Source organism: Micromys minutus (assembly GCF_963924665.1).
Source record: "Micromys minutus genome assembly, chromosome: 1".
Taxonomy (NCBI): Eukaryota; Metazoa; Chordata; class Mammalia; order Rodentia; family Muridae; genus Micromys; species Micromys minutus.
In genome coordinates this window covers 169,633,549-169,661,186 of record NC_137969.1, presented here as the reverse complement: position 1 = coordinate 169,661,186, position 27,638 = coordinate 169,633,549, and the positions used below count along the sequence as shown (strand labels likewise).

The 27,638-nt window shown below is 42.3% G+C and overlaps 2 protein-coding genes across 2 annotated transcripts in view; one reads left to right on the top strand and one right to left on the bottom strand.

The window, feature by feature from the left end:
- The first annotated feature begins 3,206 nt into the window (after positions 1-3,206).
- On the top strand, positions 3,207-13,886 carry SLC66A3 (solute carrier family 66 member 3). Its single transcript, XM_080923378.1, has 7 exons — positions 3,207-3,424; positions 5,650-5,732; positions 5,803-5,872; positions 7,655-7,712; positions 9,833-9,953; positions 11,066-11,107; positions 12,903-13,886. The coding sequence occupies exons 1-7, from the start codon at positions 3,282-3,284 to the stop codon at positions 12,992-12,994; spliced, it is 609 nt and encodes a 202-aa protein (XP_080779504.1). The 5' UTR covers positions 3,207-3,281; the 3' UTR covers positions 12,995-13,886.
- Positions 13,887-14,621: 735 nt separating this feature from the next.
- The window catches only part of ROCK2 (Rho associated coiled-coil containing protein kinase 2), a 95,899-nt gene continuing 82,882 nt past the window's right edge, over positions 14,622-27,638 (bottom strand). The window contains exons 29-34 of the mRNA XM_080929676.1: positions 27,162-27,250; positions 26,601-26,679; positions 24,978-25,239; positions 24,683-24,896; positions 19,993-20,095; positions 14,622-18,270 (exon numbers count right to left, since the gene is read on the bottom strand). Of these exons, the coding sequence (XP_080785802.1) occupies positions 20,005-20,095; positions 24,683-24,896; positions 24,978-25,239; positions 26,601-26,679; positions 27,162-27,250 (735 nt within the window). The 3' untranslated portion in view covers positions 14,622-18,270; positions 19,993-20,004. The remainder of the gene's footprint in view (positions 18,271-19,992; positions 20,096-24,682; positions 24,897-24,977; positions 25,240-26,600; positions 26,680-27,161; positions 27,251-27,638) is intronic.

Sequence of the window (27,638 nt, the reverse complement as noted above, 5' to 3'; positions counted from 1 at the left end):
CACAGACACACACGTGCACACATACATGCACATGCCTGCACACACACACACACACAATTGCTGCTCTACTTGACTCAAGTTTCCTTTTTCTTTTTTTATAGGGTACACTGTAGCTGTCTTCAGACACACCAGAAGAGGGCATCAGATCTCACTACAGATGGTTGTGAGCCACCGTGTGGTTGTCGTGCCCTGGAGGGTCAGGGCTCTTAACCACTGAGTCATCTCTCCAGACCCTCAAGTACCATTTTTTTTAAAAATGAATTTGGGTTGCAATTAGAACAGTTTCCAACAAATTTTAAATACCCTTAAATGGCTGTGTCGTTTTATATTATTTATTCATATAAAAGGGAACTCTGTGTATTGAGAATTGTAAAATCAGAATGTCAGGGGGCTGGAGAGATGGCTCAGGGGTTAAGAGCACTGGTAGGTTTCCAAAAGACTAGGGTTTAGTTCCTGTCACCCACAGCGTGGTTCCAGGGAGTCCAATGTCCTCTTCTGGCCTCTCTGGGCACCAGGCATGTATGAGGCACATAGACTTATATGCAGGTAAAACAACCACGTACATAAAATAAAAATAGATTTAAAAAAACAAAAAATAAAAAAATCAGTCAACTCTGAAAAATGTTGAAAATGTTCTATTTTCTGTCCTATTATATATTCAGCCAAGATTTAATTCTTTATATAAAAATGACACAATAATCTTGGTATGCAAATTTGCTTTTATCTTTAATAAATTATAAACTTAAGTGTAAACCAAAGGATTATTTTTTTAAAAAGCATTTAATCTGTTACCAACAAGTGTTCTGTTTTTGTTGCACACATTTTTTTTTAAAGTTTAAGGATTTTTTTTTTAATTAGAGTTTGAGAAAAACAGAGAGCGGGCAATCTATAAATCTGGGGAAAGAGAAACCATGACCTGTATTTAATAAGTAGCCAAATGGCCGACAAACAGCGGTGTGGTGAGAGTTGGGGAAAGCCTCTGGGGAAGTAACAGAACAAAAGTGTCTAGAAAAGCATCCTTCAGAGAAAGGGAGGGGAAAGACACCGGAGAGGGGTCCAGGCTGGCTCTGCAAGCAAGTCCAGGGTCTCATAGAACTGTCTCAGTGGAGATGGGCTGGCAGTGGGCGGAGTTTAAGAAGTCCTAGTGTAGAACAAACCCCTTTGTTCCCGGGTCGGTGCTGAACACAAAGCACTGGCCAGGAGCTTAGGGGCAATGCATAAATACGGACAGGTAAGCCATAGGCGGGTGGAAATGTCAGCTATTGGCTAGCCTAGAGATTTAAGGGGTTGTTTACCTACCTGGGGGTCCTTTTACCATTTACGCTCACAATGGAACCAACTGCTACGTCGTAGAATGGAGTCAATCAGAGCAAGGCTGCTTTATACAATATGGAGTGACTCAGAGCAGAGCTGCCTGGTTGGGATCTTCATTCCTGTCTACTTTTCTTAGCAGCAGAACTGTCTACTGATGAGCAACATCGCTAAAATATCGGGGGGGGCGGGGTAGTGTTCTGCCTCAACCCAGTGGTCTCCAGAAGTGGGGAAAATGACCCCCTGTTCCAATCTTGTGCCTAAAGGGTGTCCAGGTTTCTTCCCAGTTGTGTTGTTTCTCCCGAGCAGATACACCGAGCCGCCAACTCTTCCCAGGCAGGGCTCCAGCAGACCAAAGAATCAATCCCATCCAAGCGCAGCGTTAGTCAACCAATGAGTTTATTGGGATTGTTGACGTGACCGTGATACAGGGACCGGCCAGGGGTAACTCACCCGCTGACGGCAGGCTCCTCCCCCTCCCCCTGCAACTCCGGGAAAAGCTGTTTGCAGTTTATAAACACTGCAGAGGAGAGGGACCTTGTAACACCCCCACCACTCCCACCTCCCACGGGCATGATAATAGGCCCTGAAGTCTCCAGCGAGTGATCGCGGTTGCCCTCATTCCAGAGAGCAGGGGAAACAGCAACGCACCACAACATCCCCTTATCAATAGTCAGGTATTGACTCTTTTGAGGACTTGAATTAGATCCCCAGAACCCATCTTAAGAAGGGAAAATGGGGGGAGGGGTGGACAGTGCTGGAGGAATGAATGACACTTGAGGTTGTCCTTTGGCTTATGCAAGTTTACAGGCTCGCGCACACACCGACAACAGCAAAAGCTAATAAAAATAAAAAGAGGAGGGAAGGTTGGAAAGGGAGGGCCCTCAGAGGGTCTAACGGAACAAACTTGTAATCCCAGCATTTGCCAAAAGACTGTGGGAAAATGGGTTTTTTCAAAGCCAGCACGGGTCACGTGACCCTGACTCAAACCACACAATGAACGGCTTGGTGCAGTGGCACCAACTTGAAATCTTAGCACTTGGAAAGCGGAAGCAGGGGCATCCGAAGTTGAAGGCTAACTTGGGCGCGCGCGCGCGCACATATGTACACACACACACACACACACAGAGAGAGAGAGAGAGAGAGAGAGAGAGAGAGAGAGAGAGAGAGAGAGAGAGAGAGAGAGAGAGAGAGAGAGAGAGAGAGAGAGATGTAGGCCAATTTTCAACAAAACAGAAAAACATGCCCATGCCTCCGGGCATAGGAGCAACTGAGATTAGCCTCCCCACAAGCAGAAGGGTTGTTCCGTGTGGCTGGGGTTCAGAGGGCTCACCAAGTCCTCAGGCTTTTCCAGACCTGTAAGACTAGGAGGATGCTGAAAAGACTGGACCAAGGGCTTTGAAAGTTTTAATTTCTAAAGAAAAAAAAGAACTTGTAGAGAGTGGAAAATCTCAACAGAATATCTTCGGGAGCAGGCACTGGGCCGACTGAACCCCCGAGGAGGATAATCTGTTTGGGCGTTTCCATTCCGCTAGGAGGGGCACCCTTGGGTGGAACCCGGAAAGTGAGTCAGCAGTTGGCAGAGTCTGGCAAGGCAGGACCGAACCATCGCCCTGGGGGCCGGGAGGACCGGGAGGACCCGGAGCTGAGCAGACCAAGGGCAGTGCGCACCCATAGCAGAGTAGACACCAGGCAAGGAACATCCAGAGCTAAATCGACTCAGGGAGGGGTGCTCCTGGAGCGGAGACGACTCGGGGCGGGGCGCAACGGGGCGGAACAGGCAAGGGGTAGGGAACCTCCATAGCGGAGCAGACTCGGGGCGGGGCGCACTCTCAGCTCAGAAGCTCGGGGCGTGGTCGAGGCGGGGCCGGGTAGTCTGGAAGGCGGAAGGACTCTTTGGACTTTGAGCCTTCGGTTCTCACCTATAAAGATCCCGAAGCCCCCTGGCCCGGCACGCCCAAGACTGCAGAATGGAGGCCGGGCTGCTGTGGTTCTGCAACTGGAGCACGCTGGGCGTGTGCGCGGCACTCAAGCTGCCGCAGATCTATGCGCAGCTGGCGGCGCGCAGCGCGCGGGGCATCAGCCTCCCTAGTTTACTTTTGGAGCTGGCGGGGTAAGCTCCAGGGAGGCCTGCGAGAAATTGGGAGTCGGGAAAACAAGGGTTAAACCGGGGGGCTTGGGGCTAGGAGGTGCTTACCAGGACGCTCCCACCCACCTCCCCTGCTTTTCCCCAAATCCCAGGATTGCCTAAACGCTCCCATTTTATAAATTCAACAAAACCTCTCCCTCTTCCTCTCTCTCTCTCTCTCTCACTCACACACACACACACACACACACACACACACACACACACACACACACACACACGTCCTTAACTTTCTGACCAAGGGGAAACCCATTAGCACTTCAGTCTTTTACCATCCCTAACCTCACCTGGCACCACCCAGTTTTTCTTGCCTTGAGCCTCCGGCCAGGTGTTAGGCTATTTGAGTTACATGATTTGGTGATCCCATGTGGAGAGCAAGAGGGGGAACTTGGTTCGACGTTTGAAAATTGTGTTGGGATCCAACACGTAGGGATGGGCTGTGACTGCTGCAGGAGTCAAGTTCTCGGTAGCCTGGTCTATGTTAAGAGTAAGGGGTAAAGTTGTAAAGCTCTGGTTGGGAAAAGCAAACGAAAACACGTTCCTGAGTCCCACGGTCTTGCACCACCAGCCTGAGCCCTCTCGGTTTGACACCAGCTGCACTCCGCAGACCTGTGTCCATTCCGTGAAGCGCGCCCATCCGATAGAATTAGGGAGGGAGTGCGGTGCTTCAAGGTGTACTTTTCCAGGGGCGCTTGATGGTAGGCGGAGCTCTGATATGTTGGCTCCATAAAACAAGAGTATGTGCATTTCAGAGAAGGGGTGATAGGTAAGGCAAAAGACAGAAGGATGTAAAAGTGACAGCCTGGCCGGGACAGAGGATGGGGTGTCAAGTCAGGAGAGCTATTTTGACCTCTAGTTTGCTAAATTCTTCATGGGCATCTGAAACTGACGCTTCAGGGTGCAGGACCGAATAGGAAGCTCGGGGATTCCTACAGAGCGCCAACCCAACATCTCATACTCTGCCTGGAACTCCCTCTTTGCGGCCTGGCTTTAAACACATAACCTCAACCAGAGATGGTCTCAAGTCCAGCTGACCCCAGTAGAAAACAGCTCTGGTTATTGAATGTTCTCCGGGATCCTGAATGGTTTTGCAGTTGATCGTGTAGATAAAGTAGGCTCTTTCCGGAACTCACAAAGGCCCCCCTTCGAGGCAGTGGGCTGGCAGCTAAGGCCGACTTCTGTGATTAAATTTGGCAGGGTTAAGACCATCTCTGTGGCCAGAAGTCACGAGTATGCTCCCCCACTGAAATCCAATAGTTATTTATCCCTACTTCCTCCAGTAGTTTACTACAATGGCTCCTAGTTCGTGAGAACTTCCTGAAGGTCCTTCTGGGGCCCCCACACGCATTCCTTCTCTAATCCTTCAAACAGCTTTAGGCTAGAGTTGAGAGTTGTTTTAATCCAGAGGTAGGAACAATGGGAATGGGAGGGGCAACCTAGCTGGATCCTGGCAGTCTACATTCTGACTCTGCCCTTCCTTTCTTTCCGCTCCCTTCCCCCTCCTCCCTGCTTGGCTAGGGTGGTCGCTATAATTCTGCTTCCCGTCTAGGCCTTGCTTGCCTGCCCCTCACCAGCCAGATGACCTCTCAGGCATCAGGAAGATGCTAAAGGACACCACTGTCAAACCAGCTTGCATACTCCAGGAAATATGCCTTGGGGACATAGGACCTCCTTAGATTTCAATCTGAGAGCTCAAAACTCTAAAATCATGATTTGAGGGAACTGGATCCTGGCCAGAGCCTACTTTAATGACACCAGAGACTCCATGCCTGGTAGATGATTGCTTTAGAGAAACCTTAAAGATGGAGAAGTACTTGTGCACCATCCTCAGGGCACAGAGGTCCCCCTAAAAGCCTAACAACCAGAACTAGGGCAAGATCTCATGGTGACACTCTTACCCTTGGGTCCTCACATGGCTTTGTCTTTTGGACCTTAGTTTCCCCAAGTGATAGCTGTGATGTGGAAGGCTGTGTAGGTAACCCTGAAGGTGTTTGGCTGGACCCTCAAGGACATTGTATATGCCATGAGTCTGGCAATATTCCTGAAGGTCTAGCCTCAGGTTAGTCACACATACGATGAAGACCACATAGACTAGTGTTGGGTAAATGTGTCAAGATCGTGTTTGGGATCTTGGGGGGGGGGGTTGGTCAGGCACAGGGTGGGCTGTGAATATATGCATCTTCTGTGTGCAGGTTCCTGGTCTTCCTTCGTTATCAACATTACTATGGGAACCCACTGCTCACCTACCTGGAATACCCCATTCTCATTGTACAAGGTAACTGGCCTTCTAGTCCCCAGACTTCCCACCCGCTGCCCTGCCCATCTCACAGAGCCTCTTCTTTCAGATATTGTCCTCCTGCTTTTCATCTTTCATTTCAATGGGAACGTGAAGCAAGCCTTGCCCTACATGGCCGTGTATCCTTCCTGCATATGAGCTGGAGATAGAGATGGAGAGGCTAAGGGGGCTCAGTTGTGGCATACAAGAGGCTCTGGATTCTGTCCTCAGCACCAAGAATCACAAATGCAAGTCTTGACATATACCTTAGGGTTAGTACAGTTGCAACCAGAGGTAGCCCCAAAATAGGATGTCCCACTGCCTTCTAAGATCCAGTGGGGTGTAGATTTGCAGAAATGTGCAGCCATCCTGCTAAGAACAACACGCCCTACCTGTGCTTATCTTGGGCACTTTCCTTCTAAGAGCATGTCCCCAGGGGATTAATAACACGAGTGTGCCTGGCATCAAGTCCCATGCAGGATGCACCTGGCAGGTGCCTCTCAGTGGGTAAACATGGGCCAGATGGGTTCCACTAATCACACACCTATGCAAAACTGTAATTTAGAGGCTGAGTCTTGTCATCTGGGTGCCTGTGTTTGTTTGGAGGCTTATACAGTGTAGAATGGCCAGCCATCAGACTGTGCCAATCAGTGGATTCTTCTACTCAAAGGATGAGATTTCATGTCAGCCCTTCTCATAAATATTTAGTTCACTTTTGTGAATTTCATGCTCCTTAAAAGGCCAAGAGTTTGCTGGTAGTGGCAGTTAGTTAATCCTGCTTCCCCCATGACACGGCCACATACCCATTTAACTGTGACAGGCCCGAGGGATTGGGCAAGTCTTGACCAGAAGCTGTCTGGGATTGCTATTAGACCCCTGGCTAAGATTCCTCTCCCTCCATAGAAAAGAGGGAAAACACAGCTGTGGTCCACTTCTGCTCTGAGGTCACTTTCAAAAGGGTGACCTTGAATTCCTGATCTTTCAGTCTTCACCTCCTAAATGCTAGGATTACAGGCTTGCACCACTACACTTTGCACAGAGAATGCTTTAATATGAATTTAGCCCAGTTGGCTGCTGGCCACTGCTGCCTCCTGGCATAGGCCATCTTTAGTGTAATCCTGTCACCTACTTAATGTGACCACTGCTTTCTTCTGTATGCTGACAGCATGTGAGAGGTGGCCACGGCAAGGAGGGAAACCCAAGGCAAAGTAGTGGGAAGTGACTTGTTCTTTCCAGCCACTGCAACTTGGGCCATATCCCCCTAACTGCTCCCCTCCCCCCAGCCCTCATAGCTTGATCTTTTTGCTCTGGTTGGGTCCCTTTGTTTCATGTAGTCACTGAGCTTCCTGCACAGGCTAGATGGAAAGTGGCTCCTCCTTACTTACCATCACACACCCCGACTAGTGTGCTTTAAAAATCAGTGGGAAAGGGGTGAGAATTCAGTAAACAGTAAAAAGTTCACACACAGCACTACACAATGTCTTAGAGATGTCTCCATGGTCAGAAAACCAGCGGACAGGGAAGGTTGGACAGATGGCTCTGTGGTTAAGAGCACTGGCTGCTCTTCCAGATGACCCAGGTGTGTTTTCCAGCACTCACAGGGCAGCTCACAACTGTCTGTGACTCCAGTTCCAGGGGATCCAGCACTCTCGCAGACAGACATGTAGGCAAAGCACCAGTGCACATAAAACAAAAATGATGAACATTTCCAGTCCCAGATTACAATGTGTGAACACAGGTCTGTGTTTTCTTCTGTTCTTTTAACTCAGAGCAGATGTTCAAGTGCAGCCTCTTGCATCTTTCCCACACTACACTGTCCAGCAGAACACTGTGCCTTGCCTTCTTTCACCCTCTGTGGTCTGATGAGAGGGGCGGGTGGACCTACCAGTGACTCACTACTGTATCCCTTAGCACTTGGCCAGATTTGTGTCCTCTTGGTTCATCCTCAGCCTGCAGAAATGGATCATCGATTTGGCCATGGTGAGTGGTGCCACTAACAAACTGACAAAGCAGATACATTCTCACTTGAGAGCAGTGGTTCTCTACAGGGAACCATGGAGTTGGCATGGCCTAGCAGCCTTCAGAGGCATGTATCGTAGTTTTTCTGGTGAGAGTCCATGGATTCAGGGACACAATATGCCTTCCGGTCCCTGAGACCAACGCACTCCCTCGGGCAGCCAAAGATTCTGGTTGATTTGTTTCTCTGTATGTTCCCTTGATAGTCAAGGAAGCATGGAAACTTGAGAGGACAACTGATCCTGGACATTAATCTCATCGATCTTGTTTATCCTATAGTCTGTAAATGTCACTGTATCCTGTTAACTACAACTGTACTGATTCTGGCAACTGCAATATATTGTTTCTGATAAAGGTATAAAAAGTCTGATTGCTCTCAATAAAATGGTCATAATTCCCCTCAACCTTCAAACCAGGCCCCTCCAACCGGCCTGGCTTCATTAAGGCCATTATCAGGTGACCTTGGCCAGTAAGTAAACGAGGGTGCTTACAGTTCCCAACCTTTCTAACGATGCATGATTATGATATGGGGATGGAGGCGGGATTTGCTTCCTTCCATCTGTGGGCTTCAGGGACTTAACTTAGGTCATCAGACCCCACGGCAATCTTCCCCACCCAGAGCCATCTTGCCATCCCTGGGAGCTCAATTCTTAAAGAATTAATGTTCCCATTTCCTCCACTGATCCCTCCCTCTGTCGCTCTACAAACATTTACTGTGCACATGCTCCCTGGCAGGATTGGGGACCGTACTTTGCATGGCCATATGCAGCGTATTCACACCTCTGCTTCTTTTCAGTCCCTTGCCTGCAGTGGACCGTTTTGGTATTACCAAGGTTCTCTTGTAGCCCAGTACATACTAACCCTTGACCTCAGCTGGTTTTGTCATGACAAGTAAACACTCAAAAGTAGCTTGTTTATTGGACACGGCCATGTCATAACCGGCTTTGTGTGTCTCTTTTTGGACCCTAGCTACTACACTGTTCTAACCTATCCCCCTTTCTTTGCTGTATTCAGCACCCCAATTTCTCAAGAGCCTTTCCTCCACAGGCTTCCCTGGTTAGAGTCAGCCTTTCTTCAAGCCATCTGTGCCCAGCTCCCACTGTAACTTTTGTCTGTTTAGGTTTGGTAATGGCATTGCCCTGTCCTCTGCCCAAACACACTCCCTGCTCCGTGGCTCCTTCCTGTATAGCTCCATCATGTCTCCTTGCAGGGACCTACAGAGGCCAGCCATATAGGTTCTATTGTTCTAGCAGGAAGCAGAACAGGCACTATCTATCCTCCAGAGCCTGTCAAGGGCCCTGGGACTGCCACTCAAATGAAAGGCAGCCCCACCCCACTTTGCATGCGCCATTCTCAAACTTTCACTATATACAGATCAGGGTCTCTACTATTTGCTTAGTTCTCTGGCCTGACTTTTAAACACATCACTTTCTGTGGCCCTTCCTAATCTGTTCTGCTTCGTTTCTCTGACTTCCTGAATGTTGCTCGTGCCATCCTGCTCAGCCTGGGTGAATGCAGTGGCCTCCTCTGGACTGTCTGAGCCTAGAGCTTCTGTGGAGATGGGGCCTAATGGGTTGATAGCCGATTTGCAAGTCTTTCTTTTCTGAGAGGCAATAGGAGACAGGACACTCAGGATAGGAAAAGACACAAGGCTCCTGTGGCTAGTTTGGAAGTTGGTCAGTTAAGAGTTGTCCCAGGGTATGACACCTGTATTCTTGGGAGAGTAGGGGTAAGTAAAACCTGCAGCCAGGTCTGTGATCCTTCCACTAGTTCTGGCCAACCCACTTCCTACCACAGAGGTAGCTGGAAGCCATTCTTCACTAAACAGAGGTTTCAAACCTTAGCAGGTTGGGGATGGCAAGACTTGAAAATCTGGCTTAGAAAGCACTGTATTTGGGCTGATTAAAGAAGCTTACTGCCAAGCCTGACAACCTGAGTTCAATCTCCAGGATTACATGGTGGGAGGAAAACTGGCTCCCATGAGTTGTGTCCTCTCTCCAGAGAATTAAAATAAAGCAAGCAAGCAAAGACTACACCCAGTCATCTTTTTAGGTTCCTGACTCTCTTTATTTTATTCACAATAGAATTTATGCACAGTCATTAGTGCAGCCAGTAAGTTTGCCCAGCTCCAGTATTTGTGGAAGGCACAAGATTCGGGAGCTGTGAGCGCACTGACCTGGGGCCTCTCTGCCTACACCTGTGCAAGTAAGATAACCATTCTCTAGGGACTGGGTTTCATCAGTATCAGGATCTTCCTGGTATCAACTGACCTACAGAAGTCTTTTTTATACTAATATTTTTGTAATTAACTATTTAACAGAACCTGCTAAGGGTACCTTTGTGTACAAGGGGGTGTAATGCAGACTACAGCTGACTGAGTACTGGCTTCAACTGTTACCCAGGGGCCTGTTCATTACAGAGGGTTGTTAATGGAGAAAGGAACTGAACAATAACAAAACTTGAAAAACACTGGCTAGACAGGGAGAGTTTGTTTGTTTCAAGCCTTAGTTGTCTTACTATGAAAAATGAGGTTGAGGTTAATGCTTAAAGAATTTTTGCCAAGCATGGTAGTATATACTTTTAGTCACAGTACTCAGGAAGCAGAGGCAGGTGGGTCTCCAGGAGTTCAAGGCCAGCCAGTGCTACAGTGTGACTCTGTGTCAAAACATATAGTTTTTAAAACATTTGAAATTTATGTATATTGGTGGTTTGTCTAAATTTATGTACGTGCACCACAAACATACCTGGTGCCCTCATAGGCCAGAAGAGGGGGTCAGATCCTCTGGGACTAGGGTTATATACATGGGTGCTGGGAATTGAACCCAGGTCCTCTGGAGAAGAAGTCAGTGCTTTTTAACCACTGAGCCTTCTCTCTAGCCTATCTACCTACATCTTTGCACTATGTGTGCATGCACATATGCACATGTGTATACACACACACACACACACACACTTTGAAAGCCTTTTATTTCCAGCTAAAGTACCTGGAAGCTAAATATGCTAAATATGTAAATGAGACCTTTAAGGTTCTTTGCTCTTTTTAGGGTGGGCATATGGAGAGATTAGAGCCCTCCTTGGCAGTGCTGAGTTGCTGTTACAAATCACTTCTGCTTTTGTGAGCAGCTTAGACATGTCTGGGTCAGGGTGCATGGCTTATCATTAGATGGTTACACAATGCACTATTAATAAGGGTCCAATCAATGCCATTCAAGAAGTTGGTATATATTGTTATAGTAAAATGGAAAGGTATGAGCTAAACAGAAATATCAAAATGTGTGAGAATCAAGTTATTTATTGCTATAAATTTTCTTTTACAGCAAGAATAATAACGACTATAATGACCACCAATGATTTGACAAGTAAGTAAAACCTGACTTCCTATTTGCATTTTTTTGGTAAGACTTGGGTCTCCACATGAAATTCACTATAAGGCTTAGCAAATCCATTTAATTGAATTGGGCTAGATTCAAAAGGCAAAATAACATACATTTAGTCTTCAACAGTGGTGGCTGTCTCTATTAAGCATCTACTCCTTGTAGTCCTTGAGGAGGAACATATCCAAGAGAGTCAATTCTCATCCTGGAGTTTCTACTTTAACAAGGAAATTGGACAGGAATCCCACAATTAACTGCTCAATTATGCTGTGAAATGGGTTTTTGGAATAGGTCACAGGTGTGGTAGCATGCACTTGTAGTCCCATACACTTAAGCAGCTGAGGGAAAAGAGCCAGGCTAGCCTAGGAAAAAGTGTCCAAAACAAAAATGGGAGACACCAGAGAGAGACCAGTGGGTCAGGTAGCTGAAGGAACCGAGAGCAGAATCTGTAGAGGAGCAAGGTCTTAAAAGCTAAATAAGGATTTGATCAGAGGAGTAACAGCCAACATGACCAGGATTGGCCACACCAAGTAGTTCAGGACACAGGCAGCAGGGAGCTGGGAGACCAGAGGAGGGAAGTGAGGCTGACAGGAGCCAGAGAGGCAAGAAACAAGACATTTGGATGGACACAGCATCTTTGGAAAGTGAAAAAAACAGAACCATATCCAATAAGTGGTAAATGTCCTCAGCACTAGACCTTTCACTGAGAAAGCAAGCTGTAGAAGAGTGAGGTCCCATTTGAGAGGTTGTACTTTTTATAAGCTCTGACTTTAGTCATAGGATAGGAAAGGAGATAGGCCTTGTTGTGGTACTTGAGTTCAGAGGGAAAGAACGTAATTAAACAGCAAAGAACCTACACATAGAAAGCCTGTATTTAAAAGACCAAGTATCTGTCACCACTGTTCCTGAATGACTAGCTTTGAAAAACAGTGCGGCCAGTTGGATGTGCTGTTGCACACCAGTAGTCCCAGCATTGGGGAGGCAGAATCAGGCTGATTTCTGTGGGTTTAGGGCAAACCTGGTTACATAAAGAAACAACCCCCCACCCACACAAAGTGCTACTATGCCATATGTACGCAGCTTGTTTGGTAAAATGGCTTGCCTTCATGTAGGGGGCTCTGGCTTCAATCCTCTACGTGGCTAAAATTGGAATCCCAGCATTTGGGATGCAGACACAGGAGAATCAGGAGCCATTAATTAATTAAAGCCATCCTCAGCTACAGAGCTTAAGTCAGTGAGACCTGTCATAAAATAAACGCAGCCTACATGTTTTAAAGGGCAAGTTAGACCACCGTTCTTATGACCTGTCAGTCACATTTTAAGTGGCTACTTCATTATACAACATGCACTGACACTGGGCTGATTTCTCAGTTTTATGAGATGCAATCTTTGCTGTGTTGCCCAGGTTGGCTTTTCACTCAGGCCTCAAGCAGTTCTCCTCCCTCAGCCTCCCTCATGGATCTATAGGCAGGGCCCACCACTTCATTAGAACGGTCTTCACAGAATGCAGCATTTGAGACAGCCGTGTCCTTGAGACATAAGCAAAGGGGTCTTAGTTGCACTTCTTATCCAGAGCCATATTACTTCAGTGAAACTCTGAGGGTGTGTTTCTACAACAAAGTCCTTTTCCTAGAAATGTCTGGAATCAATGCTCTCACAATCTCATTGTTCTGTCTAGGGTTAGGGTAAAACTTTACATAGGCTTCTAATTAAAGCAGTTATACTGTCCAGTTTGTTTATTTTTTTTTTAATGTTGGAACTTTCTTCTCATTTATTTCAGTTCTTATACGTTTTGTGATCATGCTGGCTTTAAACATATGGGTAACAGCAACAGTACTTCACTACCGGAAGTCTGTCACCAAAGCTGAATGATGAATGTGTTCTTTCTAACGCACAGTGGACTTCAAATGACTGGACCAGAGGATGCACCATCCCTTTCCATTGTTACACTTAAAATCTTTTACTAGTCAACCATTTCAAAAACTTTAAATCAGATTTGTTAAACCTGAAAAGGCCACTTAGCTGAATATGGAAGTGCAAACCTGTAATCCCAGAACTTGGGAGTCTGAGGTGACCTTGAACTACACAGCAAACTCAGAAAAGGAAGACAAAGAGGGAAGGAAAGAGACACTGTTTAAAATGCCAACTACCCTCCCCACTCCCCTAGGTTGTGGGAGGGCTGAGATTGGGTTGTGTGTGTTTCTTTTTACCACTCCCTTCCCCACAAGGTAACGTCTTGCTATATAGCCCAAGCTTTCCTCCAACCTGTGACCTCCATCAGCCTTCTGAGCACTAGGAATTCTGGACTAGAGTGGACCACCACACCTGACAACTCCAATGATGGACCCTGCCCAAGAGCCCATCTTTACCCTTAAAGTCATGGTTAAGTCCTCTGAAGAGCCAACTATATTAACACTGTGGCTTTCAGAATATTAGTAGTTTTCTCACAAGCAGACCCAGAAGTGGAACTGTTCACATCTGGGCAGTTTAACTCTTCCATAAACTAGGGCTTGGCCTTGTATGCCGTACTGCAGTATAACTCTCTCAAAGTATGCACAGATGTGACTAGGTTCATGTCCTAAGCATTCTCCAACAGTGTGCCTTAGAGAGTTCCTAAACAGAGCCCCATCTGTTTAGAATAGGAAATCTCAACAGTCTCTTGATTTAAGTACAATGCCACTATTTTTTAAAGGGCTATATCTCACAATTACCATTGCTGGAACTTTAGCTACTGAAAGGTATAAATACAGTAAAGAATATTCTAAGTCCTACCGAATTCTTAGGGACTTTACTCATTCTAAAATAAAAATATCTTAAGCATTGTTGTCTGCAGTACTTCCTTTTATGTTTTATAAATTCAACCTTTAAAAGCTCAGTTTCTTCTTCTATATGTCATTATTCTGGTATACTGCAAGAAAGTAAATGATGTTTACTGGAAAATGATTAGTTTTTACATTTAGTAAACTTTAATTTGTTGAACTCCACTGAAACTTAAATTGTCATGAATTTTCAGCTAGGTAGGTATAACTCATTAGCAATCCAGCTAATCTTGTTAGATCAATTGCCCTGGACTGAAGGAGAGAAATACTGCATCTGAACATAAATCATTCTACGGATACTTCAACCAGAGCCAGAAAACAAAACCCAAGTTCATCTTTCCTCACATATACTGACAATCACACCATTAACCTGTTAATTAGTGTAATATAAACTGTAGTCTTTACTCCAATGAACGTTTTAGATATTTTTTTAGATTCATTTATTATATAAATATACTGTATTTATCTTCAGACACACCAGAAGAGGGCATCAGATCTCATTACAGATGGTTGTGAGCCACCGTGTGGTTGCTGGAATTTGAACTCAGAACTTTTGGAAGAGCAGTCAGTGCTCTTAACCACTGAGCCATCTCTCCAGCTCCATTTTAGATATATTTAATTAGGACTTGTATCACTACTTAAAGCAATTCCTTTAAATAAAAACAAAACAAAAATCAACTAAAACCCAAACCTTTAGTTGCCAGTCTGGCCTCAGCCCTCATCAGTGTATTTTCACCAGCACGCGACCCCACCACTGGCCATTCCCCACTTTTGGAAGGAACATCTGAGTTACTGTAGTGATCTCACACACTATCATGGTATTTCAAACCAACAGGTAGACAGTCTCCAGTTTACACAACACCCAATCCCAGAACAAAAGGCACCTTCTAGAAGAATGTCCATTGTACTATTTTCAAACAGAAAGGTACTCTGTGTCCTCTACCCTCCCGACCTGGAACCAGATATTTAAGCCTGTATACGCAAAGTGAATCGGAGGCAGGCTCTAGAACTAAACTCTCCAGGAACTAAGGCAGGAGTGATTTTACTATGATGACATCACCTCATCTACTATTAGCATCCTTTTAAGGAGACAGGTTAAGAAGCTGCATTACTCCACAACTATTTCACAGGAAAACACTGCTTACATCTTAGTTTCTTTTATTTATTTTTTTAAACAAAAAGCAGGCATAAAAATACAATTACATTACTACAAAGATGCAACAAAATAAAAAATAAATCAAGAGGGGATGATTTTTTTGGTTGGGGGAAGGAACTGGTCCAAGATAACTCTCTAAATCATGCAGTTTATAACTTATTACAGTTCCAAACAAAAGTCACCACAGGGAAGGGAACAAGGCGAGGTCCCAGGGAACAACACTCAGCACTGTCACACAGTGCTTGTCAAAGTGCTTTAACATTGGCTGTGGCACCTCCACAAGCCAGGGGAGCTGAAGTCATCTTCAGACAGAAAAAGAGAATCAGTAGCATTCAAGGGCCTGAGACGCTCGGAAGCTACTTGCTTTACTTGGGGCTTCAACATGCTGCTTAAAGCATCTCTAAGGTTAATTAGTGTCTGAGTTTCTCTTACTTCGCCCTGGGAATCCTAACAGACTGACAGCAGCAGTATGACATTTTCAGTTGTTTGGCAGCCTCCAGCATGTCTCACTAGGATCTACACATGAACTAAGGAAAGCCCTTCTAGGGCTGTGGCCTCTCAAAGGCTGGCCATAAACAGCAACCTTCCCTTGGGAATCACAGATTTTTTTTTAAATCTGGCTTTTAGATGTTACTGAAAATTGATGCCTAAAAGTTAATTTTACATTAATTTTCAACACTAATACTGGTACTTAAGTTTTTCTTTTACTTCTGTCTTTTTTTTTTTTTTTCCACAAAGCAAATGAGTAGCATCCAACGAAGGAAACCCAGCATTCCCTGTCTTTTGGGCCCCAAATGCAAGTATTTACAGCTTTGGGGGACTGAACAAAGGAAGCAGTATTTGTGCTGGTAAGCATTTATCTTGAAGGATTGGAGGCCTCAAGAAAAAAGAAAACTGGCACAAAATTAGGTTGCTCTTGTAGTGATTGTTAGGTTGGGGAGAAAATGGCACATATGTGCCCCCATGTACATGCAAATGAGAATGGGAAAAGCAAACGCTTCTCTAAGGTCATGTGGATTTTACTTGGAATTCTGACAGTTGGACAAATGACCTTATAAATCCCTATTAAACCATATGTGAAGATGCTCCATGGAGAGATTTTTTTCACCCCTCAGAATGTTTGATTCCCCTGAATCCTTCACATTAACTGCCTTGTACAGCTGTATCACACGATTCTCCAAACTCTTACACATATACACGAACAGCATCCGAAAATTAAAACTTTTGCCTTTTTTACTCAAATACTTCAACTATTCATGTGTAAACTTGACATTATTTCACCTTAATAAAGTTTATTAAAAATATATATATATATATATATATACTCTCCAATTCAGAATAGGATAGAACCTCCCATAGTAACAAAATCTTTATATAAAATATTAATTCAGTCTCCTTTTAAACAACTCTAATGAATGGAAATAATTCTTCTATATAAATTTTATATATTTTCATTTTTAAACCTGAAGGAAGGAGGAAGGGGAGGGAGGAAGGAAGTTGTGTTCCAAACCAGAGCACAGCTGCTTCCAGGGAAATGGCATGCACATGTGATCAGACAGCATGAACAATGAAAACTGGGCCATCTGAAGGTCACAGAACTGCGTTTAGTGTATCAGTGGCCAACAGCCACTATTTCCACAACAGTATCTATAGGATCAAACTTTTTACAACATCTCTACACTGACCCCAGAAGGAAGCAATCAAAAACATCTACTGGCTTCACTAAACTATCAGGCAAACATTTCAATATCATATTGAATTTTGCATATGTACAGAACCTGACGCTGTCCACTGCTGCATTCTGCGGTGGGGTTAAGCACACTTACCTGGGCCAGTAGCACGGCAAGGCAGGTACCACCTGCTCTCTAGCCTCAGAAGCATTTAACAGTGAAAATCAAACTAAGCACTTTTGATGCTGCCTCTTCCCAGATATCAAAGCTGAAATAGCGCCATACACAGGTGTTTGTTTTAGGATCACATTTAAATATTTAAAATATATCTACACAGTATATGTTAGTTTCCTTATATTTGAGACAATTTTTGAATCTTGAAGAAAATGTGAAAAATTGTCTTTACCATAAATAAAAACATATCTAGGGTAACCAGCAAGCTCAAAGCAAAGGAAATATTATATAGCTACAGACTAGCTGAAGTCTGTAAAACAGGATGAAAAAATAACAAATGTACATTACACACATTAGTTTCAATATGATCCATTATTGATTCTATGACCAAGTACATTAACACCATTATACATCAATGAGCTGACACCGATATACTACTACATGTAAAATAGTGCACTACTTTCCCCACAGAGCAAGCTGTATCCTAAGAGCTGGTAAACACTGGTTCTTTCTTTAGTTAAATATAGAAAAGGGTTGAAATTTGGAGGGAAAGAAAATTAAATTAAGGCATTCAAAATGGGTAAAGTTGCCTACCTTAAGCATTAGGAAACTGGAATAATTAACTTCAAATTTCTTGTTACAGTTATTTTTTTACACAAACATGCAACTCCTTATCAGGTACATGAATGAAGGATATAAACTCCAACATTATGGCTTTATACAAGTGCATAGTTGCAACTGAAATAATGATATCTGATTAACATGTATAAAAAATAAAATGGTAAGTTAAAAAAAACTTGCAGTATTACAGTACAATGTGTTTATGTGTATGTGTATATGTGTATATATATATATATGAGGGTCAACTCATATGCATATACATACATGAACACAACATCATGGTCACTTCTTAAAGGTGCAGTCAGCATCACTGTAGTGGGATCCACTCCCAAATTCTTCTGGCTAATGTGCTGGTGAAACCCTCTGTAGAAGCTGAAATGTGATTTCTTTAAACTCTTCTCAATCCTGTGCAATGTAGTGTGAGACTGCCAAGAGCTTTATGAAGCAAGTCTGGGAGAACTGTAGGACACCTTTACTCACCAACCACTGTTCATTCAACTTGTTTCAAAGTAGCCCAGAAAAACCTCTTCATGATTTGCAATTACTTCAGGGGGGAAGGGTGCACAGCACAAGCATGCACCTGTGTGTTGTGTGTATGTGTCTCAGTAAAATATAGCTTTTAAGTTAAGCTTTGAAAAATCATAGTTCAGTCTAGTGGCTGGAAGAATATGATCACCTTCAATAACTGCTTTCATAGAAGGCAGTTAGCTAGAAAAGAAGAAAAAACAATGTTAGTTGATACAGTTAAGAGACAGTTAAATTTCCTGAGAACATTTTGCTTTTATTATTAAACTATATTTTCTCTAAAACCCAATTCATGCGTTAACAAATTCAGTTGTATTTCTTAGTTTTAGGTACATGCAACTACATTCTTTCTAAATACAACAACGAACTTTCTAAGTCCCATACTGGCCACAAACATTCAGTGCAGTTAATCAGCAACATTAGGGCTTAACAAGGTACAACAGAGTGCTGAACCACTAGCTAACTTATACAGCAGAAGGAACAGGATTAATGGTCTAGCTCTACATACTTTGGGACCTCCAGGCACATTTTTCGTAACTGTAAGATAGGAGTAAAAGGGGCTAGACTCTAGCTGCTATAGTACAGCTCAGGGATAGAACACTTGTCTAACAAGCCCTAGGCCTCGGGTTTCAGCCCCGTCACCACAAAACAAAATAAAGAAACTAAAAGAGGAATAAACACACTGTAATATACATAAGACATATACAACCTTGGATATAGAGGCCACAGTATTACAAGATGTAAGTACATGTCCTCCAACACGTTCATTTGACACAGATTACTTATGTGTCTATCCTATGTGAAGGCTTAAAGTCATTACGACTTATTTTCATTCAATCTTGTTCCTAAACAAACTATTTCACACTCTCCTTTTCTGTCCTCTGAGGCAGGGTCTCACTATCCAGCCTGAACTGGTATGGATCTCATAAGCCTCTTGCCTCAACCTGCAGAGTTGGAACCACAGCCTTCCATGTTGCAATGCCCATTGTGTTCTTTTTAGATAAGGTCTTATATAGCTTGAACTGGCCTCAAATTCACTATGTAGCTGAAAGATAACCTTGAACCCCCCCAATTTTCTGCTCTCATCCCCAATTTCCAAAGGCTGAAATTCCAAGTAGGCCACAATTCGTGGCTTTACATTTCTTTAAAAGACAGAAGTTTACACAGCATGTCACTCACGCAAGGGTAGCATTAATTTTCACCACACCACAAAGACAAATAAAATCCTAATTCATTGCATGTATAAGACTTGAAAAGTTTTTATGGTTTTAATTTTTGCAAGTTAGAAAAAGAAAGGAAAAAGAATAAAAGAGGGGAAGAAAGCATGCTATGTTCACAAACTAGTTAGTCTGAGACTGAAAATATTGTTAAATTTTAATTCTCTGAATAGAGCTTCTGTGGAATCAATCAAATGTATCAGAGTGTGTTCCTTTTCTTACTTCTACAAGCTTAATTTCTAAGATAAAATATTTTAATTCCAATAATACTGAAACTCTATAGTCAACAAAGAATCTGAACATAGCTGGGTAGTGGTGGCACACGCCTTTAATCCCAGTACTCAGGACGCAGAGACAGCAGAGACAGGTGGATCTCTCAGAGTTCGAGGCCAGCCTGGTCTAAAGTGAGTTCCAGGACAGCCAGGACTACACAGAGAAACCCCGTCTTGAAAAACCAAAGGGAAGGGGAGGGGAAGGGCGGGAAGGAGGGAGAGACGAACGACATCTGAACATAGCATTTTACTTTTACACTTGCCATGGAAATTCTGGTTAGAAGAGAAATATTTTTGAAAACTACTTTTAAAACATATCCTATCCAAAAAAAAAGAGAGAAAACGAAAGAAAGTCCAAGTGCAAACCACATGCACTACAGGAAAGTACTAAAAACTCATTCATTTTTTTTATTTACCCATTTATTTCTTCAGAAATCAAAAACATCGTCATCATCATCATCATCACCATCAACATCATCAAATGACCAATCCCAGTCTTTAAATGCCAAATCAAGCAATCTGTAACAGGAGGTGTGCAAGTTCATATGCTCTATCCTTTACAGACTTCAGAACTCAGCACTGTGGCTAGAACGTGCTGTTAATGCTCTCATTTTCCCTTCAGGAGCTGGGTGGAAGCAGTTCAGATAGAAACACTGGGGAAGTTTCTCCCCTGCTATGTGCAGGTTTAGTTATGTAAACCGGGCACACTGCAGAAAGGTCCTCACAAGACACGATTCTGTCTGGGCTAAGAACATAATTTGCTCTTCCTATTCATTCCTACAGTCCAGATAAAGATGGAGCTACCCTGATTCTCAATTTGAGAAGTACAAAAGGAACTACATTATCAGCTGACAGTTGCTCTCCTCTTTTGTTGTTGTTTAATAACAATAAACTCCTTTGAAAAGGAGCAACAACAGGAACATAGTTTTCTCAATTCCAGAAGAACCCCAAGTAGGTCAACAATAGCTCTATTCTAATACGGAACAAGAGAAAGCCACAAGCATGTAAGTGGGGTTGTCAATTTAACTTGGCTAAATGAATTAAACATAAAACTGGAGCATGATCATATTTTCTTTTCAATAACTTATTTTGTTTACATGTATGTCTTTGTGTGGATGTTGGATCCCCTGGAACTGGAATTAAAGACAGTTGTGAATTGCCATGTGGATGCTGGGAATTGAACTCTGGTCCTCTCAAAGAGCCAAGCTCTCTGGCCCCTCATTTTTTTTTTTTTTTTTTTTTTTTTAATGAAAAAAATTTAACACTCTAGTTTCTCTTCAGATTGTATGGTTCTTCTGCTTTTTAAAAAATGGCATTTATTTATTATGTATATGCACATATACCGTGCCATGAAAGTTGTCTGAAGGTCAGAAGACAATTTGTAATAACAGTATTTCTTCTACCATCTGGTTTTGGGGGATGATGGTGCCTTACCCACTAAGACATTTTACCACCCCTGATCTGTTCTTTCAAATTAAACAAACTATACTGCAACTTGCAATCACTTTTATTTAAAGCAGGGATAAGCCTTTAATTATTCATGACTGTGATACTCATGAATTTCTGTCAAGGAGCTTTCTGGTCTCCAAGGTTACACCTGTGATTAACATGTCAATGACTCTAAACTTTAGTGTATAGGATTTGCCTATTAAGTATTCTCAGACATTGCATAGAGATATGGATATGATTGAACAGGAGTAGGAAGGTCCCAATATTTGGATGCTTAAATAAGCTGAATAATTCTTGTTTTGTTTCTCTTTTTTAGACAAGTTCTTATGTAGCTTAGGCTGGATGCAAACTTACTGTAGACCAGACTTAGCTTTAAACTCCTGATCTTCCTGCCTCTGCTTCACAAGTGTTAGGATTACAGGCATGTGCTACCACGCCCAACTAACCAGAGTAGTTTCTGATGTAGATGGATAACTTTGAGAAACTATCCTGCCACTCACTCTGGGAAGAATGAAAGCTCAACATCTGTTCACATTCCCTTCAGAGTGCTCAGATAACATCTTTCTACAATACCACTATAAGCTATTGAAGACAAAGGGAGGAGACAGAGAAGGCTCATGATTATAAACTTAAAGCAAACAAACCAATCCAAATTACTCTTCCAAAAGTGTTGAATGTTTTGAAGACTGAGATCAGTAGTCTTTCCTGCACATCTAAGCTCTATTTACAGATAGCTTATGGAAATCTGTATTTTATATCATTCTGAAGTCTTTAAAGTGTGTGCCAGTGTCTGTCTGTCTGTCTATCTCTCTCTCTCTCTCTCTCTCTCTCTCTCTCTCTCTCTCTCTCTCTCTCTCTCTCTCTCTCTCTCTCACACACACACACACACACACACACCCCAACCTGTACATGAGTCCATGGAGAACAGAGGTGGATGTTGGGTACAATTTCTCTATTACTTAATGTCTCATTCCCTTGAGATAGAGTCTCTCACTAGACCTGAAACTCTCCATTTTGGCTAGGCTACTTGGCTAGTTCACTCCCAGGATCATATTTTGGTGTCTAATGCTGGAGTTACAGAAATATACTGTCAAACCCAAGCTTTACTTGGAATACTAAGGATTGATCTAAGTGTCATGCTTTTACCCTAACCCCCACCCCAGTAATGCACTCTTTAAGAAAAAAAAGATTGATTGATTGATTGATTGATTATATATAAGTGCACTGTTGCTGTCTTCAGACACACCAGAAGAAGGCATCAGATCCCATTACAAATGGTTGTGGGATTTGAACTCAGGACCTTTGGAAGAGCAGTCAGTGCTCTTAACCCTGAACCGTCTCTCCAGCCAGCACTGCACTCTTATATTTAAAATTAGGCACTAGGTTACTAGTTCAATATGTTAGACTTCCCTAAAAACCTCTCCCTTATTTTCTTCTACTCAGCTAATTCTGGTTATTTCTACCTTAAAAAAAAAAAAAAAAAAAAAAAAACACTTTCTGAGTTTATTTTTTTCTTCTCTACATATTTTCCACTGTCAGTACTCGATTTAAATGTTGGTAAGTCATTGGAAAACTTGCATGTAAATAATCAAGTTAAAGTTTTAGCAGTTCTACCTATCCCATTTCAGCTGGATTCAGGTCTCATCTCCAGCATTATGTCACCATTTATTACCCACTGCCGCTTTGTGCCCACCCAGTCTCCAGACAGTGTGACATTACAAATAAAAGCAAGATTTTAATTTAATTCCTCTGCTCAATAAGGTTGAGTCTTTTTTTCTTTTCTGAAAAGTCAGGGTCTCACTATGTAGCCCGGCCCGGCCTGGAGCTCACTATATAAACCTTGAACTCATAAAGATCTGTGTACCTCTGCCCGCCAAGTGCTAGAATTAAAGGCTTGCACCGCTTCACCAAGAAAACATTCTAAAAGTATCACTTTCAAGCCCATTTTTAAACCAACAATTTCTGCTCACATCATCATCAAACAGTGAAATGTACAGCTAAGAGAGCAAGCTCTGAAACCTGGTCCTGCTGCTTATGACTGCCCTTAGCAAGCAGAAGCAGACAGATCCTTGGATATTTTTATATTTATTTGTTGAAAACTTGATCCTACGTGGCAATGTTGAAGAACAAACCCTAAGGAAGTAACTGTGCCATTTCACAGATGAATGGATTCCATGGTGGGTAGTTCTGTATACAAAGCAAGCTTTCTTGGGTAAGCTCGCTGCCTTAACACATGAAACCATTATGGTACAAAAGGACCTCACTGGTTGCTAGTCTCATCCCTTTTAGACGCACTAGCTTCCAGAAATATGAACTAAATAAACCGATACTCTTTAATATTATCCAATCTGAGGTGTTGAGCATGAGCCATAGAAAACTCTGAGAAGGTACTGGAACAGTATGTATGCATTACTCTACAATACTGACCAGAGAAACTAAAATTTCAAATATTTTACAAATGGCCTTCAGTGTCTTAATTATTTTAAGGGTTTTATATTTTTTTACTTTATTTGTTTATTTTTAATTATGTGTATATGTGTCTGTCTCTCTCTGTATTTATGTGCATGTTGAGTACTGCTACGCAAGCCCAAAACAGGTGTTGGATCCACCTTGGGCCTGAGGTTACAGGTAGTTGTGAGCCACCTGAAGCTGGTGCTAACAGCTAACTCATCCTCTCTAGGAGTAGCAGTAGTCAGATGTAACTGCTGAACCACCTCTTTAGCCTCCTTTAAAGACATTTTTGGCCTCTTGTTAATTTTTGTCTCCCCACCCTAGTATGTGTGTATGCATATTCCTAAATCCAACCTGCTCAGTAAGCACCTTTTGAGAGTCTATAGCTTAATTACTATCATATAGTCAGTATTTTACATTAATTTTATCTTTTTTTTGGGGGGGGGGAGACAAGGTTTCACTATATAGCTCTGGCTGTCCTGGAACTTACTATGTAGACCAAGCTAGACTCAAACTCAGAGATGCTCTTGTTTCTGCTGCCTGAGTGCTGGGACTAAAGGTGTGTGCCAACACACCCAACTCGTTTTATCATATTTTGCACACATAAAACATCTAATCATTTTGCTGCTAAAACACCAATTCTACCTTTGTCATTCTAAACTATTTCCTTGAGATACTACTTACAGGAAGTTTCATGTGAGAAGTCTGTGGTCTGATAGCAGTCAGTGCACACTATCACACATAACTGAAGGTCCTGTGTTAGGCAACAAGAGGGCCCAAGCCTAGGTTAAAGGTGTTTTGCACTTACAGATGTACTGAAGCTGCTTTTGGTTCTGCCTCTCAGATCACCTAACTAAAAGAAGTTTGCAACATGTGTGTATACCTGATATGTGATAGTCTGTGTGTAACCTTAATGAAATCTTCCAAATCACTAGTTAGTCTACGTGATGATTAAAGAAGAAAACAGTATGATTATACAAAAATAAAGCTTTTAAATTTTGGTTAAATTTAATATGTAAAACTTCTTAAATATATTTTAACCATATCAGTGAATAAGACATGTATACCACAAGTTTAAAATATTGGTTTCAGTGACTCATTAGGATAGCAAGCAAAAGAAAAATCGTAGTTACCAAAGTTTTTAGTTAGAATATAAAAGGCAATTCTCAAAAAGCAGCTTTAATTTTTTTTTTTTTTTTTTTTTACCTTGGTTTGTTTGGAGCAAGCTGTCGACTGGGCCGCCGAATAGATTGGTTTTGTTGTATTTTCATTGAGGTTCTAGGGGATGACCGGGCAAAAGGGTCTGGAGCTGGAGGCTTTTTGGGTATCTTTTTCACCAACCGACTAACCCATTTCTGCTGTTCTTCTGTTGAATTTGCTAATAACAACAGATTCTTTGCCGATGATATATCATAATAAACTACAACAAGAATTACTTGAATTAATGTGATTAAAATGATGGAAGCCCAAGTAAAAGCACAGCAAGAACTTCCTTACTTACCTTTGCAGGGTGCTATGATCTCTTCCTTTTTGTCCATGTGATCTTTATGACATTTAATGTGGCACCTACGACACTCTAGAGCAGGAGGAGGCTTAAACATGTGCCACAGTGGCTTCATACAGGCCTCACAGTTGGTTGGGAAGTGATAAAGAGTAGGAATAAACTCATGTCCTTTGTGGCAAATATAATTAGATTTTTCTCCCACTGGTTCCACTGGAAATTCCGGTTCCTTCTTACTTTCTCCTTCATTGGCATATAAAATCTATACACAAAAAGACAAAGGTGACTGTTATACAGTAAAGATTTATTATATTTTGAGAGTATTTTCCCTGCATGTATGTATATGTGCCTGGTGCTCTCAGAGGTCAGAAGACGGCATCGAATCCCCTAGAACTGGCAATCAGATGGCCACCACATGAGTGGTTCTTAACTGCTGAGTCAGCACTCTAGGCTCCATATTGTTAATTTTATATAGTAACATTTCTAGTACATTACTCAACTAGAGTAAAATGCAGTTAAAGTTCAAACCTAAGCAGGTTTGCCTGGTTAAGAGTTTATGCAAGCTAGGAATATGACTCAGTGCAAGTTTTATGCATGCCTGCCTAGTAAGCATAAAAGCCTGAGACATGATTTTCCACCTCAAAGGAAGACAGAATTCAAATAAGAGATATGAGACAGTCACTTTGTCTCCTTTTGATTTAGTATCAAAACTGTAGCAAGACTATCAGAATAGGCCAACAAAAGTCAAATTTATACTCAATTTGGTGGGTTTTTTCCTTCACTCCTCTGGGAGAAACATTTAGGGCTAGAAGTATAGCTGAGTGGAAGGTCAAAGCTCTGGGTTCAGTATCCAGTGTATCTCCCTATCCAAACCAAAGTCCACTATGACAATTATAAAACTTGCTGTTTACACTTCTAATAACAGCAAAGTGGGTGAACTATATACACATTTTAGATATTTAGAGTTGAGAGTTAAAAGAAAAAGAAGAAATTCAAATAAATGTCCAAATGAGACAGCACTGACAGGGGGGAACCCCAACTCTCCTACAGTAGATTAGATCAGGCACAGTGATTTTTATAGTGTTTTCAGGGGTGTGTATCTGTATGTCTATGCACAAGTGCCCACTGAGGTCAGAAGGGGGAACTGGAACCTATGAAGCTAGAGTTACAGGCATCCTGTAACCACCTGGTGTGAATGTTGGCCCTCTTAATAGTAAGAGCTATTAACCACAAGCCAGCTCTCTAGGCCTTAGGGTTTAAAAATGGTTTAAATGGAGACAATAAAAGTAAAAACTTGGCTTTGTTTTTAATAAAAAGTAAAAGTGCAACTTGATAAGTGACTTTTTCAAATTTCCTGAGTTGATAATAAAACCAAAGTAGAACTAAGTTCATGTTCTAAAAAGCAACAACCAATCTTGTGAAAGGTGCAACAGAGCTCAATAACACACCATAGCCCAACAAACAAACCCCGAGGACAGTACTAGCCTAGATGGAAGCAGCACACTGTAAAGATCCCATTGTCCCACTTGGGGTGAGCATAAGGGAACATAACACTGCAAAGAAATGAGTCTAAAACATCATGTCACACGAGAACTTCTAAGGGTGAAAAACAAACATGTTTACCTGAAATATCCTTGGAATTTCTTTAGCATCTGCTCTGTATACATCTGTCTGGGTAACAGGTCGGACATGAAATAGCTTGCTATAGAAAATTTTTAAAGAAAGGGATTAGTAAAATATTACTCAAGGATTATATTACATTGGTTATAACAGAAGTTAAAAAATCAGCTATTTATTGACTCACATTAGAAGCTAATAGACTAGCTTGTTTGATGTTGTTGCTACTGTTTTGAGACAGTGTCAGTCTCACTGTGTCTCTGGATGTCCTGGAACTCACTATTGTAGACCATGCTGGACTCAGAGATCCATCTCTGTCTGCCTCTCAATTGCTGGGATTAAAGGTGTTCATCTTGTTGACTAGCTTATCTTTATTGTTCCAGTAATTTTTAAGATAACCACAAATTAAAGAGCCATGAAATACGTCTTCCACATCACACTGCCAACTTTCAATTATATAAGGAAATCAAAAGGGAACACAGCAGAATGAGAGCTGCACTGTGACTGTCATGATGGACATGGTTATATTCCCCTCACATTAAGCCTTTCTGTAGGTCTGATACTTACTCTATGTCTAACACCATGTATGGGTTAGACTGCTCTTTATCTTGTTCACTGTCATAGAAAAGAATCTTCTTGCTGCTTACAATCACATACTGTTAAAAACAAGAAAGAAATTGATGAAATTACTATGTATTATATTTATTTTCTTTTATAAGAAATTCTGTATTTGTAATAAGGTCATATTCTATTAAAGTAAATAAAAAGCATTAATGATGCTTTAGGAAATTTTTTCTTAAAGTAACAACAGTTTCACTTACAGATTATTATTTACTTTCCTGTAACAATAAAAGTGAAACTGATGTATTTTAAGCTTTCAGATCTACATAAAAGTGAACCTGCATCAGCCTAGTCGAAACGAGCAAGAAACACAGTAACACAGAAAAGCGGGGTCCTTCCATTGTATCTAGAGCTACTGCCCACCAGGACACAACAGCACCAAAACAACAGGCTCCTATGTAATAACCTCAAAACCCACTTCAG

Bases quoted from the DNA above. Each gene is read 5' to 3' on its own strand.
- SLC66A3 (XM_080923378.1), top strand. From the start codon at position 3,282: ATGGAGGCCGGGCTGCTGTGGTTCTGCAACTGGAGCACGCTGGGCGTG. The intron at 5,733-5,802 runs GTAACTGGCCTT...CTCTTCTTTCAG, and splicing joins CCCCATTCTCATTGTACAAG to ATATTGTCCTCCTGCTTTTC. The intron at 11,108-12,902 runs GTAAGTAAAACC...CATTTATTTCAG, and splicing joins GACCACCAATGATTTGACAA to TTCTTATACGTTTTGTGATC.